Source organism: Poecilia reticulata, linkage group LG20 (genome assembly GCF_000633615.1).
Source record: "Poecilia reticulata strain Guanapo linkage group LG20, Guppy_female_1.0+MT, whole genome shotgun sequence".
Taxonomy (NCBI): domain Eukaryota; kingdom Metazoa; phylum Chordata; class Actinopteri; order Cyprinodontiformes; family Poeciliidae; genus Poecilia; species Poecilia reticulata.
Window position 1 is genome coordinate 21601906 of NC_024350.1, and position 18407 is coordinate 21620312.

The 18407-nt window shown below is 40.7% G+C and overlaps 1 protein-coding gene across 24 annotated transcripts in view; it reads left to right on the forward strand.

The window, feature by feature from the left end:
• Window positions 1-18407, forward strand: part of scrib (scribble planar cell polarity protein) — an 81877-nt gene that overhangs the window by 15464 nt on the left and 48006 nt on the right. For all 24 annotated transcript variants that reach the window (XM_008396597.1, XM_008396596.1, XM_008396602.1 and 21 more), the window contains exons 2-9: window positions 13668-13785; window positions 14870-14948; window positions 15378-15467; window positions 16084-16140; window positions 16304-16367; window positions 17162-17236; window positions 17343-17487; window positions 18271-18389. In XM_008396597.1, coding sequence (XP_008394819.1) covers window positions 13668-13785; window positions 14870-14948; window positions 15378-15467; window positions 16084-16140; window positions 16304-16367; window positions 17162-17236; window positions 17343-17487; window positions 18271-18389 — 747 coding nt within the window. The remainder of the gene's footprint in view (window positions 1-13667; window positions 13786-14869; window positions 14949-15377; window positions 15468-16083; window positions 16141-16303; window positions 16368-17161; window positions 17237-17342; window positions 17488-18270; window positions 18390-18407) is intronic.

Here is an 18407-nt window from a genome sequence, read left to right on the forward strand (position 1 = left end):
ATTTTTACTTTAATATCTGCTTGTAATAGTCTGTTGGAAGGAAACCTTCAATTTTGTTGTTCTCTTAATTATGCCAAAGTCGAGTACAGTCGCATATTGATGGATTATCTTGTTTTGTTTGGTTGAACTGTGTGTCTTTATGCTTTTCCAAACCTTCACGGCACACCTGCAGAGGTGAAACCTTTCTGCCTGCTTCATCAGGTTGTCACTACGTGTATTTTTAGCTCTGAAACAGGTTCCCTCTCCTTCAGTCTTGCAGGGGAACGTTGCAGGCAGGCTGTAGGGAATCGGCCCGTGCTTGCCCGTTTACTTAGAACTGGGGTTGTGGTCGATCCTCCTGCTGATCCTCTCTGGAGTCATGTGGGAGGGAGTCGCATCCACCTCTGTAATTATGCCGTCTCGGTGACATTTGAATTGGGCCTTGCTTGTAATCCCACGTAATAAAGTCGTTGTCTTTCACCTCTTATTGAAGATAGGTGTATCATCTAGGAAGCTAATTCTTTGGCCTATTATTGCAGTAAAAAGCAAATCATTAAGAAAGAAAAGAATTGTATCAAGGTTTTCTTTTAATCTCATCATCAATCTGGCGTCACCAGGGAGGTTTCTGTTGCCTCGGCTGCTGCGCTGAGCTAACTCCGGTCTCCAAGGCGATGAATCTCCCAGGGCCACCGGTTTGCCTGATGCGGGGGCACGTTCACGCTATGTTGTCAGGGAGAAGACGCCGTGGGCTGGGGCTTCCCCGCCACTGCGGACCTTCTGTAGCGCTGTGCCCGTAGAGACCACTGCTGTTGAAAAATCTGCTTGCTGCAGAGTAACCTTGGCCTCAACTCGAGCCAAAGCTGTCAAATGGAGACGAGGCGAGAGTGTAGCTCGTGTCAGAGCTGCGCTTTGTCCTTGGACTTTGAAAGAGCTACAGCAGCAAGACGCGGAAACTTTATAGCAACATAAAGTGGAGCAGTTATTTTTCCACTGGGGGCTGGATGGTAGGCTGGTGAACTACATAAAGGTGCCTTTCTCCTACATTTTGAACCACTTTTCTGGTTTTGCATAAGAACTTTCTGTGGTTTACTGCAGATTGAGAGAAACTGTTTTCAGACATATATTTTGCTTGGTTTTGTTTATGAGATGCACTGCGTGGACTTTTTTTTTTTTTTGTATCTATAAAACCACAGCAGCTACTTTCATTACACACGGGAGTAATCTACTCACCGATAAAACATTTACAAGCTGCCAGTATTACTCAAATGGAGACATTATTCAGACAAGGAAGACGGAAACGCAGCAATGGGTTTGTGTTGGGCTAACCGTGATGCTGTACTGTGGTGTCCTTAAAGAAATACATGCTGCATTTAATGCACTGAAAAAGATTAAATACTCTGTCGTCTCTTGCAGAACTATTTATACTCTGAGGTTTTTCACGTTTTATCACCTCAGTTGTTTATTGGCTTTCATGTGCAAACCCAACACGGTTTTATTTGACCTGTATTTTACCAAGATAAAAACAGTTATAGGAGTCTCCTGGTAGATGTCAGCAAAATGGGATAAAAAAACAAGACAATTTCAACATTTGATACGTTTAAATATAGTAAAACAAATCACATGAAATGTCTACAGTCAGAGGTTTCTGAATCCCCAGCCTCCCTTTTGACCCTTTTTGTCTATAATTATTATCTAACTAAAACACACATGGGTTTAGCTTCACCCAGTTAAAATTCTGTGCAAAAAAACACATTAATCACCTTTTGCTTAATTATTAACTGGTTAATCTAAAAAAAATAGTCAGCGAATCACCTCTACACCATATTGAAGATTTTCACACGTTACCGTTAGAAGTATTTTTGTAGCTTCAGATCCTTTGCTACAAATGATTACGCATTCATCAAATGAATGCTATGTTGTAATTTTACACAATAAAATGTTTTTCTTATTTAAAAAAGGAATTGAATTTGCATTTGAATGTATTTTTTAAATATTGTATAAAATGGTTTAAGTGGTTAAATGAAAAATCTGCCAATTTGTTTATCCAATTAATCATCAAAATAATTTCAGAATAATCGCTAGTTGCAACCTTAAACTGTATACTGTGGTGGCCGTGCGGGTAGGACTCCAGTCTGAGTCAGACTGGCAGCACATACCGGATCTGGTCCATCCAGGAAGGACCTCTGTGTCCTAAACAATAGGGGCTTCTGGTTTTGTGTCGTGTTTATAGGAACACGGTGCAGTCTGATGAAGTCTGAGGGGAAGTGGGCAACCCCCTTTTTTAGTTGATCTCCTCCTGGGTTCATTCATTTTTTTCCTGTAAGACTCAATTACCTGCTTATGTATGTCAGTTTTTATTCACTTTTCTCTCATGACTTTCTATCCTAATTGTGCAAAAGCTTTAGCTCTAGACAAGCCGTTTGCGTATTTCCTCTTGCACAAGCTTTCTGTTTGAAGATGTTGCTTTGTTGGCTGTTCTCTCTGATGGTAGAAGTGGGGTGTTGTCCGTAAAGCTTGAGATTATAGTGTGCATTTTATGCAGAGAGGAACTCGAGAGCAGGTGTATGAGCTTGGACTGGACTTGGGTTGGAAGCTCTCTGCCTGAAAGCTGCTTTGAATGTGGTTTGGATTGCAAATCTGCGCAGTGACTCCGTGTGAATCAAGATGTTGTCACGGTGTCCCTGAACGCTGTGACATTTTTAGTCGCCAAAGCATAGATTACCCCACTGATGGGAGGGATTACTGACTATTTTTCAGGGCTGCAATTTAAAGATTATTTTAGTTATCGATTATTTGATTGATTGTATAATAGAAGAAATTGGCATATTCTACAGATTCCCCTTTAAACACTTAAGCCTTTTTTGTGCAATATTAGAAATACTTTTAAAGATGAAAATAAATGGTTACATACATTTCTTTTTCAAATTAGAAATTAAACATTTTATTGACTAAAACGCAACTTGATTGGCTCCTTTATTGACTTTGAACTGGTGAAGCTAAAATTTCCACTTGAGGATTTTTTTGTAAAACATTTACAGACTAAGGTGTTTTCATCTTGCATGCAAAACGTTTTGACTTCATTACTGCACTGTATGTTTTTTTTTTTCAGCAAATAACCTCATTTCAAGTCTGTATAGTCCAGTTAATGATTAATCAATTACTAAATTAGTTGACGATTATTTCAGTAATCAATTTATGATTAATCCAGTTAATCATTTCAGTCCTACTATTTTCATAATGCTGAGTGGGAATGTACTGTAGTAAGAATTTTCCACTTATGTCTTAGTGTAAATAACTGTGCAACCTTCAGCCTGGTTCCCCCTAATTACTCACACAACATCGCCCTCGTCAGCAGATATTTCCCTTCTATCTGGGATGTTTTTCCTGTAATTAGGTGTTGGAACTATTCTAAACAATGTCCAGTGGCACTTTGTCAATCTCAAGTAGGGGAGCAGACATCAGCCTTGTTTTTACAGTGTGAACAAAAAAGCACAACCAGCTGTCCAATAGGGATCTAAAAACAGAACATTCCTGCCTGGATGAATACAAGCAAATCCACAGAAACGGAAGAGCTCATGTCAACTCATAAAATGCTTTAGCACCAAATCCAGCTTCAAGGAAACACTATCAGTTGTACTGTACCCTCAGTAGGTACTTGTAGTTGGAGATGTTATGATTTCAGTAGAGAGCTTTTCTCTTTGCCCCAGTGTTTTTCCATTTTCTTTCCACATGTCCTCCTGTTTACACAGGCTGATCTGTGACACAGCAAGCATAAACACACACGTATGTTTGTGTACAAACATATATAAACTGTAAACATGCACAGCGCTGACCCAGACCCCGTCTAACTGACTCTGACCTGACTCACCACATGAAGGTAAACCAGGCAGCACAGCTAGCATATGTTGCACGCAGAGCTGATTTAATAAGATAAACTACAGGACTTCCTGCAGCTGTTAGTGTTAGTCTTAGGTTTTAACATTTAGGCATTTCAATTATTTGGTCCATAATTATTAGGGAACTTATTTGGGGGCTCGAGGATCTAATGATCTCTGTCCACTACTGAATCAAAAATAAGGGTGCATTCATATCATCCCTCTTTAGTCCGCTTTAATCAAACTCTGATTTGTTTGCCTAGAAAGTCCAGTTCATTTGGGGAGGTGTGAATTGAGCTCTGGTGTGGACCAAAAAAGTTAACTCTGATTCTCATAAAAACCTAGGTCTTGGTCGGTTCAAGTGAAATCTGATGCGGTTTAAATGCTATGTGAATGCTAAGCGGACCAGAGACCACTCCAAGAGCAGGAAGCAAACTATAGCACGAGATATTCTGTGTAAATACAAACGAAACAAACATGCAGACCTTTTGGTCTCGTGGGCTTTTTACAAAAGACAAGAGAAATCCAACAAGCGCTAAAATATGACACTACTCCATTTTTGTTTACATTTTGTTAAAAAGGAACTTGCTCTAAGTGTCTTCTTCAGAGGTTTTCATGTCATTTCCTTCAGTAGGTGTTGGCGCAGCGCCGCTGCAGACGAGGGCCGGGAACAGGTTTTTAATTTTTAAAACGTAACAAATGTGTAAATTCTCACAAATGAAGTTGCCTACTGTTAGCCACACCAAGCTTTCTATTCTATTCAAACTTTAGAGGAATAGGCTCATAATAGAGATTGCACAGGTTTCTGTGTGCCTCAGGGTTTATTGTGAGAACAAAAGCCGTTTTCTCTTGAAACTTCCACAGTTTGTTACGTGGAACTTGGAAATTCAGATTTTCTCAGAACAAATGAGCTGTTGATGCACAACAAGCCTGTTACTTTGCTGCAAGTCCTCTTCCTTAGCAAGCATGTAGCAATAGTGGAAACTTAACAACTCCCTTTTAACGGGAAGTTACCTCCAGAACAACCTGATTAGCCTGGTATGACTGGCCGTTCTGCTGTGACTGACCATTGTAAGGTTTTAGCAGACAGAGCAGATACACAGAATAGTGAATGCCAAGCGGACCAAGGAAGCGAACACTACATGTTTATCAGCAGTGACTCGGGTGGCTTTTTTGAAAAGAAAGACCAAGATAAATACAAACAATCGGCCAGATGCAGCGTTTATGGAGAAAAAAAACTGGGAAGATAAAGCGATAAAGAAGATATTGCATTCATATAGAGCAGTAGGAAAAAGTTGCAAAGCAAAATGAGTTTTTAGTGGGTCCTCCAGAGAACACTTAAGAAAATGTAACATATCTTTATCAAAAAGTAAAGTTTTAAGCCTAGTCTAAAAAGTAGATAACTAGCCTGATAATTAATGTATCTACTTTCACCAATTCTAGGAAGCACCATGAAACATGAACATTTGGAGCAACCAAATTTCACTTTGTTGGAGTTTGAACATTAAAGGATTTATATAGACAAGAACTTCAAATTACATGTTAATATTCATAGAGAGCCAATGAAGAGCAGCTAAAATTTGAGGCAAAATATTCAACAGTGAAGTGAAACAACATCAATTCAATGATCCAGGAAGTTTAAACTAAACATGCAAAAAAAAAAAAAAAAAGCCCTTCTTTTGCAGAGGAAAATGAACCACTCCCCAATTGTTATTGTTGTTACTAACTAGCCTAAGCTGTGATCTCTCCTCACTTTTTTTCCCTTTCTTTTATTTCTTGGGCAAGCCTTAAGCTGCTAATATCTGGCGGCACACTCGACTTTTTTCTGCTTGGCTGTTTGCACTTGCAGATCAAAGTCAACCTGGACAGGTGGAAGCGGTGCAGATGGGGGTTATTCTGTCAGTCACCACACCCGTCTCCCTGTGTGGCCTTTCCCAGACTGGGGAACTGAATGTGGATGAGGCAGAAAAGGCTCAAAGTGCTTTCTAAGCAGAATGCAAACACGAATACATATAGGCCATGTAATCTGTTTTTAAAATGGTATTAATTGGAGACGCAGAGACGTCTGTTCTGAAAGGTTAAACCAGGGGTCTGCAAAATTCACAATACTAAGTGCCATATTTACCTTCGGTACAGTTTAGAGCTCCAAATGTTAGAAGACCTTTTAAAAAAAGACAAAGTTTTTGATAAATGTTTACTTCAGGAAATTTGTCATTTTTAAATTCCCCTTTTTATTTCTTTTTCTATAAAATCAAGAAACTTTTGCAGAAAAGAGTGTTTCCTTCTGTGGGATTTTGAAATTGAGGGAAAATAGAAAAAAATACATAGTTTCCAACTTGATTACAAAAAAATAGATGTAAAACAATACCACTGGTATTTTTAGTGTTATTCTGTCATGAAGTATCAATTTATTACATGAATAAAAACAACTTAAAGCACGAACTGTTATTACATTTATATTTTAAACAGTAGTGGATGGTCCAAAAAGTCACTTGTGGCTCTATAAATCAGTTGCATCATTTTAAAGAGTTTAGCAAAGTAGCACAGACGTGTTTTTGTTTGATTTCTTCTCACGCGAGTTAGTTCACCTGAGCAGAAAGAAACAAAAAGGAGCAACTGTGGGGGACGGAGAGCGGAGGAAGTGTGATGTAGGTTTACTGTTGTGAGTAGGTGGCTGGGTTTGTATTGTTGCCTGATATGAGTGGGTTTTCTGGTGAAGCTCGTTGCAGCGTTTCGCTCATATCTTTTTGTTGTATTTCTCAAGGAGTTTATTGGTTGTTTAGATACATTTTTTTTTTTTTTTGGTCAGTTGCTTGAGTGTCTGTCCTCATTAGTGGTGCAGAGTCCAGTGGAAATTCTCTGTTTCTCCAGTTTTCATTAATAATCCAGTCACTCCCTTTTCTAGCAGCTCTCTCCTCTTCGCTCCACACCCACACATCTCGGCTCTTCTTATTCATTCTTGCCTTTTGTTAACCCGCGCCTCTTTCCTCTTTCAACTCATCGTGCTTCCATTTCGAGCCCCTCTGTGTCCTCTCTGTGGTGCCCTTTTGGACAATGGACTGGTCCTCTGCAGGAGGAGCTGGACTGACTGACAGCCCTGTATGGGACTGGCTGCTTAACCTTTGTCCTGCTTACAAGAAAATTGGAGGGAACTCGGAGAGGTGGAGCAATAGAAAGGGGACCAGTAAGGGTGGAATGTACGTATAGAAGTTGTAGGAACTTCTTAGGAGATTACGATTTGGCCAAGAAGCATGAAATGCATTTTTATGACGGTTTTGATTACCCATCTTAAAGTTTGACTTTGCATAACTTTATAAAACAGATGGAGCTTTTTAAAAGCATGGATACCGACTGCTGCGGTCACTCATGCATGGAGCTTCGACCACAACGAGGTTTCTTGATATCTGTAGAGAACAATCTGCTCTAATGAGTCCTACTCTCTTAGTCAACCAAATCCTCCCAGACACGAGAGAGTCCCCAGCAATACAAAAGCGTGAGCTCCTCTCTCCCCTTCCCCCTTTAAGCCCCTCACCCCAGAGGTGGTGGGCATGCTGCAGTGTGCTGTTTCCATGCATTGTGAAGGAACGATTGAAAGAGTTGAGGAATGAAGGACGAACCTGAAGAGGCCGGATTTGGAGGATTGTTTAAATTGGAATTTGTGTATTAGCATATCAAAAGGGATTTTTGTCAAATATACTGTGCTTTTCTGCAAAACAATGATCGGTTGTAGTTTTGTTACCTGGCTTTGCTTGATGCAAAGCTTTTATCTTGTTATATACACCCACTGTGTGTGGTTGGGCCGCTGTAAGCAGGACCTGCTCCATCTCTAGTCAGATGGCATAATTGGAGGGAAATTAGAAGCTAAGTGGAATCACTTGACTGGAACACTGCAGCCCCTGTGAATATCTGGCTTAATCTCACTGCACCGAGTCACCCAGGGGATTCGGGTTACTCACAAGCATCAGCAGAAACACACACTTTGCTTTGTGAAGACTCAGAACTAGCAAATTTACTAAGTTGAGTTACCTACTTAATGAAAAATTGTTGACATAGCCAATAGGGATATTTGTGAGATGGCGATACTTCCTCTAAATTGTTTAGGTCGACATTAGCTTCTGACGTAGTGCTAATGTCTAGCTCACACAGCGAGATAATTATGCCATCCTTTTTTTCTTTTCTTTTTTTTTTGTAGTCCACATTTCCCCCTGCCGACAATCTTGAGGATGACCGATCATTAAGATCTTTAGATCATTTTAAAATATATTCCTGCTGTCTGTGTTGTGCTAAGAGTGATCTGATTTGCCCAGACGGGATGTTGGGGCCGCTCCGATGTCGTTGGATTGTTTTATCCCAATATTGCGGCGTCTCAGAAGGGGACAAAATCGACATAAAAACCTTGTTATGTGCACTAGGCATTCCCCAAGGACAAACGAGAAGGCAGATTGTTGAATGTGACGTTGAGCCAATCAGAAAGTGAAGTGATAACGAATCCAAAATAGACAGAAGATCAAAAAATTGCCATGGTGTTTGCAGGGTTTCCCCCCATAAAACTTGCTAAGCCCGGTGGTTGTGGTGCTCAGGCAGTCATTCATCCAGCAGCCCACTGTGTTTTTGAGTTAAAAAAATGTTTAAAGTTGACAGGAACCTTGAAAATATCACTTAATAATTATGTTATTGGAAGTTTAATACCTGAGCACCAATTATAACATCTTAAGATGTAAACATTTTTTAAAAACTTAAATAAATAAGCAATGCTTAGTCTGGTGGGGCACAAGAAAAGCCTGGTGGCCTGCCAGGCTTATAAATACACTGAGGGGAAACCCTGGTCTTTGTATTGTTTTTATCTGTTAAACATAATCCAGAAACATTGGCTGCATGGCTGATGCTACACAGAGGGCAGGTCACGCTGGAGGAATGTTACTGCAAAATGTGCCTGCATAAAATCAGGCTTTAATTTTCTTCTCTGAAGCTATCGCAGGTCCACTAACACTCACATACCACCTGATGAATTTACAGACTCTCCTAATGCACATAAAAGTTCTCGTAAACACTCCTACACAAACACCATCGCTCATAAATGCATAAGTATGCACATTAAACTGTATCCCCGAGGCACACACATTCCTACTACTGTAACCTGAGTTACGGAGAGACACAAACCAAAGCAACACTGATAAACAGCAATATGTTCTGACTAAAACACCTACACCACAGGATCTTCTCTGTGATGACTGTAAAGCGCATACGCACACACACATGCGCACACACACACACACACACAGATTAGCATCTGAGCGTAATCCAAGCAGAGCAGCTGATAACACAAAGCATCTTTTGGCTGCAGTGAAGCTTGGATCCCAGCTGATTCGTTGCTCTCTTTCTCAGGTTGACCAGGCTGCACTTTATCATGTAATAATGAGGGATTTTCTCAAAGCAGAACCCATCTAATGCAACAGAACTCATTCAGCGTCACTGGGAGCGGCTTGACGCTGCGTCTGTGCAGCCGTCAGCATATAGAGTAGCGGTTCTCAACGTGGGCGGTACCGCCCTCCAGGGGGCGTTCAGAGGACGGCAGGGGGCGCTGGCGGACATTTTTACAAAAGGGGGGCGCTGGGATGCCTTTGGGGGGAGTTTGGTCGAAGGTAAACTTTACACCTTAAATGCACAACAATACCAGTTTAGACTTTGAGCAACTTGGTAAAAGTTGCTCAAACATTATGCATGTAACATTACATAATGTTATGTAACATTAAATCATGCTTGGCTGCAACTGTATTGATGGCAGCTCTTCTTCTATTCAGTGTTTGTTAGCTTCTGTTAGCTTCTTGGCGCAGCTCCGTTCTCCTGCTACTGGTAGCTAAAATCACAATACCCTCACTGTGTATCCCTCTGAAAAATGAACCCATTTAAATAAAGAAATCCCTCATTGGGTGATACAATAGAGAGCGTTCATTTTATAGCGTTCATTGCATTTTTCGTAGGCACCTGTGACAATAATTTCTATTCCCATGACTTTTTTTTCTCTGGGAAATTATTTTTGATGATAAATACAGAAACAAGCATAAAAATCAAAACATCTACAATAGTGATAGTAATATTAATGATAAAATAATAGTCAGTGCAAAGTAGCCTACAAATTCTTTGGTGGGGGGCGGTGAGGGACCTGGATAAAGGCTGGGGGGACGCTGGCCCAAAAAAGGTTGAGAAACACTGATATAGAGGATCTCTCTCCATCTGGAAGATAGTTTTATGATCACCTTGTTATTCAGAGAAGTTTAACAGAGAGCATGTCCAGAAATAGATACAACTTTGTGTCCTACTGTATTACATACATTGTCCTCTTTATTATAAACCAGTCTGACCACAGATAAGAACACACTGGCTCATCTTTCACTGGCCAGTATGTCCCAAAACATCCCACACATGCTTTCTGTCATAGCCCACATTCTTCAGGCAGATGCCAAACAGAGGAATCATTTTTTAAGTGCAGTACAGAGACATCACACTGCCCTCTGCTGACACGCGTTGTTTACCCACCTTCCCTTTTAGAGGAAAACGTCCTCCTCTTCCTCCTTTCCCTCACTCCTACAGACAATGTTTTAGGTGCCTCATTAGAGCGTTCTTGCTGGAAAGTTGTAAATATAGTCTTGACCTGCCTGTCTCTGCGGACGGTTACCCTACGGTTCAGCGAAGGCAGACTGAACACGGGGTTCACAAATGTGCTGGTACACTACATCCCAATGTTCCCGCTGACCCACGCAGCACTGCTAGTCATCTACAGACTGATTTGAGGAGCGAGATATTCAAGGGTCAATCGTGCTTTACTCCATGTCCTCCACTCAACCAATTATTTAAGATGGCACTAAGAAGTGAATGGACGCCTTTGTGAGTGCCTACAATTACTTGTTCTCAGGCATGATTGCATTACGGAGTAGTTTTCAGCTCCCATCAGTTTATAAATGCTTGACGACATCCTGAGGAACGCGCCGATGGAAAAGCTTTTAGAAGAGGTGGTGGAACTGGGAACCCGTTTCGCTTTGGAAGCTGCAGGTCTAATGGGCACCAGTACAGATATGGTTTTATTTTATTTTATTGGTTTATTTTATTTGATTTACTTCAAAACCAACATCAAGAGATTGTTTTGTCACCTTTCTTAGGCCGCTTTGCTCTAAGCTCCTGGTTTTTGGTCTTGACACAAGACTTTAATTAACTGGGTTAATCGTGATGAATTGATGATTGAAATAATTGTTGGCTAATTTGGTAATAGATAAACTGGGTTACATAGATTTAAAAAGGGCAAATTGCTGAAATAACATATTCACAGGAGCAATTAAGCCAAAACTGTACAAAAAATACATTTTGCATATAAGATTTAAAAAAAAGTATTTGTCTGAAAATATATCATAGTGAAGCTACTAGGATTGTAGCTTCACCTGGTTCAAATTTATGTAAAAAAAAAAATAATTAAACACCTTTTACTATCTAGTTGTTCACTATTAATACAAAAATACATACAAAAATACCAGTCATACTTTCCAATTTATCCTAATTATTAACTATTGGATTTAAGTTCAGTTTAAGTTTTTTCAGTTTTCTGTCTAAGGAATTTCAAGTCTTTGACTTGCAGCATTCACTCCTCCTGGACGAACGTGTGTTAACAGAACAATTGCTCTGTCGTGGCGTTGACTTTACAACAATCCCTCATTCCGGGCATACACACAGTGACAGTGTGGAGAAAAAAACTCGCCAGAAAAATTTAGCAAAACCAGAACTCGGTTCAGTGTGAACAGTCGACTAAGTTGTGGGTGTTTGAGAAGACGGAGCATTACACTCAGGAAAATAACAAAAGCTCTGATGTAGGAATAATTTATATGTTTGTTGTTTTGGGTTTTTTTGCTGTCACATGCACACCCTGAGAACTGAGAGACGGTGTCAGAAAGGACAGAAACCGTTGGTAAAGTGTGAATGTTGAAGCTTTGACCTACCCTGAATCTATTCAACGGGATCCAAATAAAACACACACGACCTGTTAAGAACAGGAAATGTCAGTCATCAAAACGCAGAGTGGAAGTGAACTGCTCTGATCTCTTTTCTCTGGAGCTCTCTCCACCGTGTTGCACTTTGTGTGTACATGTATATTTGATCCTTTCTTTCCCATAAGAACTTTTAGCATGTCCTCGGAGAATAGGTGGTGCTATCTGATTTACTGCATGTTTACGCAACAGTTGGGTTACACGAGTGTAGCGGTTCACTGTTTTTAAACCTAATCCGAGCGGAGGAGGGAGAGCTTTGACATTATCTGGATTTTTTTCAGTTTAGTAAATTAATCTGTGGTAACTGACACACACGCACACACACACACACACACACACACACCCACACCCACACACACGGGTTGTTTTCCAGTTGAAAAATTCTGATGATGGCCTGAGGTTTAATTTAAATTAAGGTTTAGGCTCCAAGCTTGCAGACAGAAAGCATTCCTGAATGAGTTTGATTCAGGTTCCCCATTCCAGAAATGTTCCCAGGAGTTTTCCTTCATTATCTGTGAAGTCCGGGTTGTGATAGCGCGGACAGTAGTGCCTCTGTGGGCAGCAGAGCGGGTGGTAAATAAAAGCGTAGTTTCAGCATGGTTCTCCCGTCTTGTCTGTCCATCTGAGCAGCACAGACACACACTTCTGCTGGCGGAGGAATGTAGCCGAGTTCTGGCCGCTCCAACAAACGTGCTCTTGTGAAAGCACTTGGCAGAACTGCAGCCACAGCGCACTCCAGCCGAAAGCCACTTTGTTTGGCAGCCATCACTATGGTGAAAAGGATATTTTCTGATGTTTTTTTTTTTTTTTTTTTAATTCCCAAATATGTGAATGGAATGTTTTCAGAACCACTTCAGGAGTCGGTCACTGGATATACAAGACTGGTGAAAAGCTAAAAATATTTAGAAAAACACAATTTATTGGAATGAATAATTTGCACAGATTGGTTTACTGTGTTGCTTGCTTTGCATTGATCTGGAGAAGTATGGAAAACATGCTGTGCGGAAAGAGATCCGTTCCCTAATCTTTCTCAAAAACCTCTTTGTGATTCATTCATCAAAACAGTTTATCCATCTGTCCACATGTCCAACCACCGGCCTGTTTTACATCCGTCCACCCTTCCACTCATCTGTCTATCATTCCATTAATCTGTTACATTAATACATTCATTTGCCCGTTTATCTGTGCGTTTATCCGTCCATCCACTTTTCCATCCGTCCACCTTTCCATTTGTCCATCAGTTTATCCAGCTTTTCATTTATTTGGTCATCCCTCCATTCAGCTGTCCATCTGTTCATTTCTCCGTCCACCTTTCCGTTTCTTCATTCGTCCATTTACCTTTTCATTCATTCATCCACCTGTCCGTCTGTTCATCTGTCTGCCCGTCGATGGATCCAGTTGTTTTTTTTCTTTCATCCTTCTACAATTGATAGATTTCTATCGTATTTAAACTTGAACGTTTGCCCAATAAGGAATGAGGGAGCTGGGGATTAAATCTGGGAAACTATGAAATTTTGTCAAGAATAGTGTGTAGAAAATAGATATTTTTCATCCTCACGACTCTGGGAATGAACTTTGAAAACAGAACTTTGTTTTTTGGGACATTTTGATTTTCTGGGATGTTTAATAGAGATTTTAGGATCAAATTCCTCCCTGGATGTTCTTGATCAAAGCATCCTGGTAGAATCAGGTGACGTTTAACTAAAAGTAGAAGAAGAGAGAGAAACGCAGAGCCTAAGGAAGTTGTTTTTACTAAACATTGTATCATGTGTCTCCACAGCCTTTCTTCAGACTATTAAACTTACGGAAGCTCGGCTTGAGTGACAATGTGATCCAGAGACTCCCTCCTGAGGTGGCCAACTTCATGCAGCTGGTGGAACTGGACATCTCCAGAAATGGTACATAAACGCTGATTCACTTTACAGCCCCTGTGAGACCAAAAGAAAAATCAAAAGATTGTCGTAGTTGCTTTATGAATTTCTAATCCTTTAAATCTGCATAGAATGCAGAAATGAAACCAAAAGTCAACACTGGCTCCTCCCTTTACATGCAAGGTGGAACATTTAAAACATTCCTGATTGTTGCTGTGATGTACACAGACACAGTGCCCTGTCTGTCCTTGCCTTTGATACTGAGTGGCAAGCAGGACATCTATTAAACCACACGCTGCTGTGAGAGCAGAGCGCCTTGGCCTGGAAGAGACTTTCCCATCTGTCTGCCTGCTTGCCTCCCAGCTCTGACCGGGGCCGCTTCCCTCTGTAGGGATTTATTAAGATGCACCTGCAACATCCAGAGCTGAAAGATCACATTTCAAGACTTGGCAGGGAAGTCACTTGAAGATTTATTACAGCACAACTGTTTAACTAGATCCAGGCACCCACCTGGCCCACAAGCAGTCATTTCTACTTTTAGAAGCCAGAAATTCAAGTTTTGAAGGACTTTCGAGGAAGAGAATGTATAATAGTTCCTTAAATGAGAAGCCTGGTTAGCACAAGCCTTAATAACAGAGATACTTGTTTGTCTTTTGCATATGTTTATTTTTAATTGATGAAGTTCGTTATGAACGGGAGACGGTTATTTAGCAGAGAGCTTTTTCCATCTAAATCAAAGTAATTAGCGATGCCAAAGATATTTTTGCACGTTACTTGATGCATGATCATAGTGACGCTTTCCTTGCAGGAGTGTCCACAGATATTTTAAGGGGCAGGTGCTCAAAACACCTGGACCCCACCGCTGTCTGCAGTGCGAGATTTATCTCAGCTTCAGTCAGGCAACTTACAAAAATGTGGGGCAGCAGTAATACAGGCTTTCAGATCCAGAAACGCTTCCTTCAGCCACCAAAAAAATAAAAAGTCAGGACCACACATTTTTTTTGTCAAGAGGAAAAAGAGCACCACCTAGTGTTGATCCGTGCACGTCCCTGCATTGAGGTACGATTAAAACTAAAGTGATAAATTATTACTTCGTCTGACCCATTTGCAGAAATCCCAGAGATCCCCGAGAGCATCAAGTTCTGCCGGGCCTTGGAGATCGCAGATTTCAGTGGAAACCCGCTCGCCAGGTAAACACTGCAACTTCCCTGCATTACGTTAAGGCGATATCAAATTAGGTTTAATACTAGTTGCACAATGGGCTTTGTATTTTAGATTGTTTGCGTTTGGCTTGTATGTCCATAAAAAGTATGTAAGGCTTAGTTTGTTCCAAGAAAAGATTACATGAAACAAAGTTTGAGTAGATCATAGTTGATATCGCAACGCTGCTTGGATTTGTATCGGTTTCACAATAATCCACATAAGAAGCCAGTTCAATCCTCTCATTCATTTTGTGCAACTCTTCTGTGTTGCAATCTCCCAAGTTTCACTTTTTTCACACGAGAGAAGAACAGTTGAACCTCTGATTATCTGAGTAGAAACCCTTGGATAATTCATGCAGAGTACAAGAGCATTCTGAGAATCTCTCACCGTTTCCTCCTCCCGTCTCTCTGCCACAGATTGCCGGACGGCTTCACTCAGCTGCGAACGCTGGCTCACCTTTCCCTCAACGATGTGACATTACAGACGTTACCCAGCGACATTGGAAAGTATGTATCACAGAAACGTATTGCTATTTGGTTTTATATTAAAAATAGTCCAGTTAAATTCTTTGGGTAAATAATTTTTTTGTGTGTGTTTTGAATGTTATGGATTATCTAAAATAAATGGTTTGCCATTTTCAGCTGCTGTTTACAGCGCCTTACAAAATTATTTCTAACCTCCAACTATTCAGTTGAACAATTTCCATGGCTAAGAGCCTCATAGGAATTGGCTCATAATTGTGAATTTTTAGGAAAAGATGCCAGTTTTTAAAATTTTGATGCACATTTGTGGTGTTCTCATCTCAGTAAAGGCTTTCTGGAACCACCTTTCACTGCAGTTACAGTTGCAACTGTGCATCGGTTAGATTAATGTTTGTTGGTTGTGATGTGACAAAATGTTAGAAGAATCAAGAAGTGTGACTATTATTGCAAGGCCTTTAGTAAAAAGATGTGAAGCTGCTCAATTGAAGCCACTCAGACGATTCACCCGCTGGGACACTGTGCAGATGGACGAGCCCCTCGCCGTGCCAGGCAGCCTGGGCGATCAGACCTGCCATCTGACTAACCAACATCTCTTCCTCTTCCTCCCCCTTCCTCCTCTCCTCTCTCTCCCATTTAAAAGTCTGGCCAACTTGGTGACGCTGGAGCTCAGGGAGAACCGGTTGAAGTCTCTGCCTACGTAAGTGTCATTTTTAGGAATTCGAAAACATCCCAGATGAATATTTTTACAAAAGCTACACAGCAGCCTTCGGTTGCATTCTGTAATGAACGGTATGTGAGGCAGGACTCTTTGTTCCTCTCGGTAGATACTCAGGTGACGTAACTTCTTCTCTTCTGCGCAGGTCGCTCTCTTTCCTGGTGAAACTGGAACAGCTGGACCTTGGCAGCAATGAACTGGAAGTTTTGGTTCGTTAACATCTCTGCTTCTCTAGATAATTTTTTCGCTCAACTCCCAAGTGACCTTCATTCTTTTTGAAATAATTATGATCCAAACGCATGTTTACCTCAGCAAACACAGCGCTTTTATTTCAGGAACTCCCTCCTGTCTCGACAGGACAGGGTAAACACGACACAGGGCGGACACTGAGCAAACAGTGACTTCATGATGAAACCCTGTCCACATGTTCAATCATAAGCCGTTTCACTGAGAAATACGTGTGTAATTTTGAGCTTTAAATGATGCATCCATTATGTTTAATAACAAAACAAACTTTATAAAATTTTGACGAATAAGAATTTGATGCACAAGCTTCTTTTCATGACCGGAATTCTCTATAGTTTAGATTATACACACAGTAATTAAAGAAGATTGAGGATCGTATATATTCCCTGAATATATGCAGCCTCCTGACTGGGGGCTGTAAACGTTTTGTTTATACTCGCGTTATCATATTTACTAAAAATCGTGGATAAAATATTACAGAAAAGCACAATCCTGCAAAAATTTAACCAACTATCTGTTTGGCACCAGTTTATAGCAGATCTTGAGAACAGGAAGTCATGACTTAAAGTCATGCTCAGATGCATTCTTGAGCTCAAGGTTTCGGTTTTCTGGGATCTCTGTTTTTAACAACCTTCAGATGAAAATGCATTTAGCAGAAACCTGATTTCCTTGTCTTTGCACCAAAAATAGCAACCTTATTTTCTGTTTTCAACACGCTTTCCTTGTTTCTCTTGTCCTTTATCCTGTTTTGTTTTAGCCGGACACGCTCGGCGCTCTCCCCAACCTGAGGGAGCTTTGGTTGGACCGTAATCAGTTGTCTTCATTACCACCTGTAAGTACTGTTTTTAAATGAAACTCGTGACGTTTTCCTTGAAGAAAATGACCGTGCTGTGCTCTGATTACACAGTTGTACCTGTTCGTTTATTTTCTGTACGCAGGAACTGGGAAACCTTCGGCGGCTGGTGTGTCTGGACGTCTCTGAGAACCATCTGGACGAGCTTCCTTCGGAGCTGAACGGCTTGCTGGCTCTCACCGACCTGCTGCTCACACAGAACCTGCTGGAGGTCATCCCAGACAGCATAGGTGAAGAAACTTTATCGGACTGGCTTCTGCAGGAAACCTCTGAAGCTTGCAAAGTGTTTTTTTTTTCCCCTGCAAAATGATAGTTGTAAAAGAGAGTTGGTTTGACTCATGTTAAACTAAGAGGATGCTGCCCTCTGCTGGAATAATGATTTCAGTGGAAAAACCTGACCAGACCCGCACCAAGTCTCTGAATTGAATTATTCCTAAGCCCTGTACACCTATATTTTTAATTTCATTAAACAGTTTTCCAGATTTGGATACATTTTGAAAAAGAAATAATGTGCCGGAACAGGGCCGGACTTAGAAGGATAAGGGCCTCTGGGCTGGTGCCAGTTTTGACGCCCCACCCCATGAAATAATAATAAAAATTATCCTCATCCAAATGATACTACTAGGTTTACAACGTCTTAGAGTTGTCAAATATTTTAGTTTTGTATACATTAATAAAAATGTAATGATATTAAAACAACACACTTTTTATGGGCTTATAAGTTTTATATAAGGTACAATGTAAAACATGCGTTCTAAGTCCTTGACGCACTGGGCTATTGCCACTGTAAGCCTTTTCTAAAGTCTGAGCCAGTGTGGGGGAAATATGTGCATTTCCAGACTTGATTTCCAGTCCATTGTCTAAAATGCTGTTCCAGCCACGCTTCCAACCTTCCTGAACTTTCTGTTTAAAAGTTAAAAAGATGGAACCCTGCAATTAAGAATAAAGTTTTATCTCTGTTTCTGAGGGATTGTTTAAATGTCTAAATGTTTTGCTGTGTGTTTTCTTCCCAGGTTGTTTAAAGCAGCTGTCCATTCTGAAAGTGGACCAGAACCGACTAACTCAGCTGACCGACTCTATAGGAGAGTGTGAAAACCTCACAGAGCTTGTTCTGACGGAGAATCATTTACAGGTACCCCCGACTTTACTC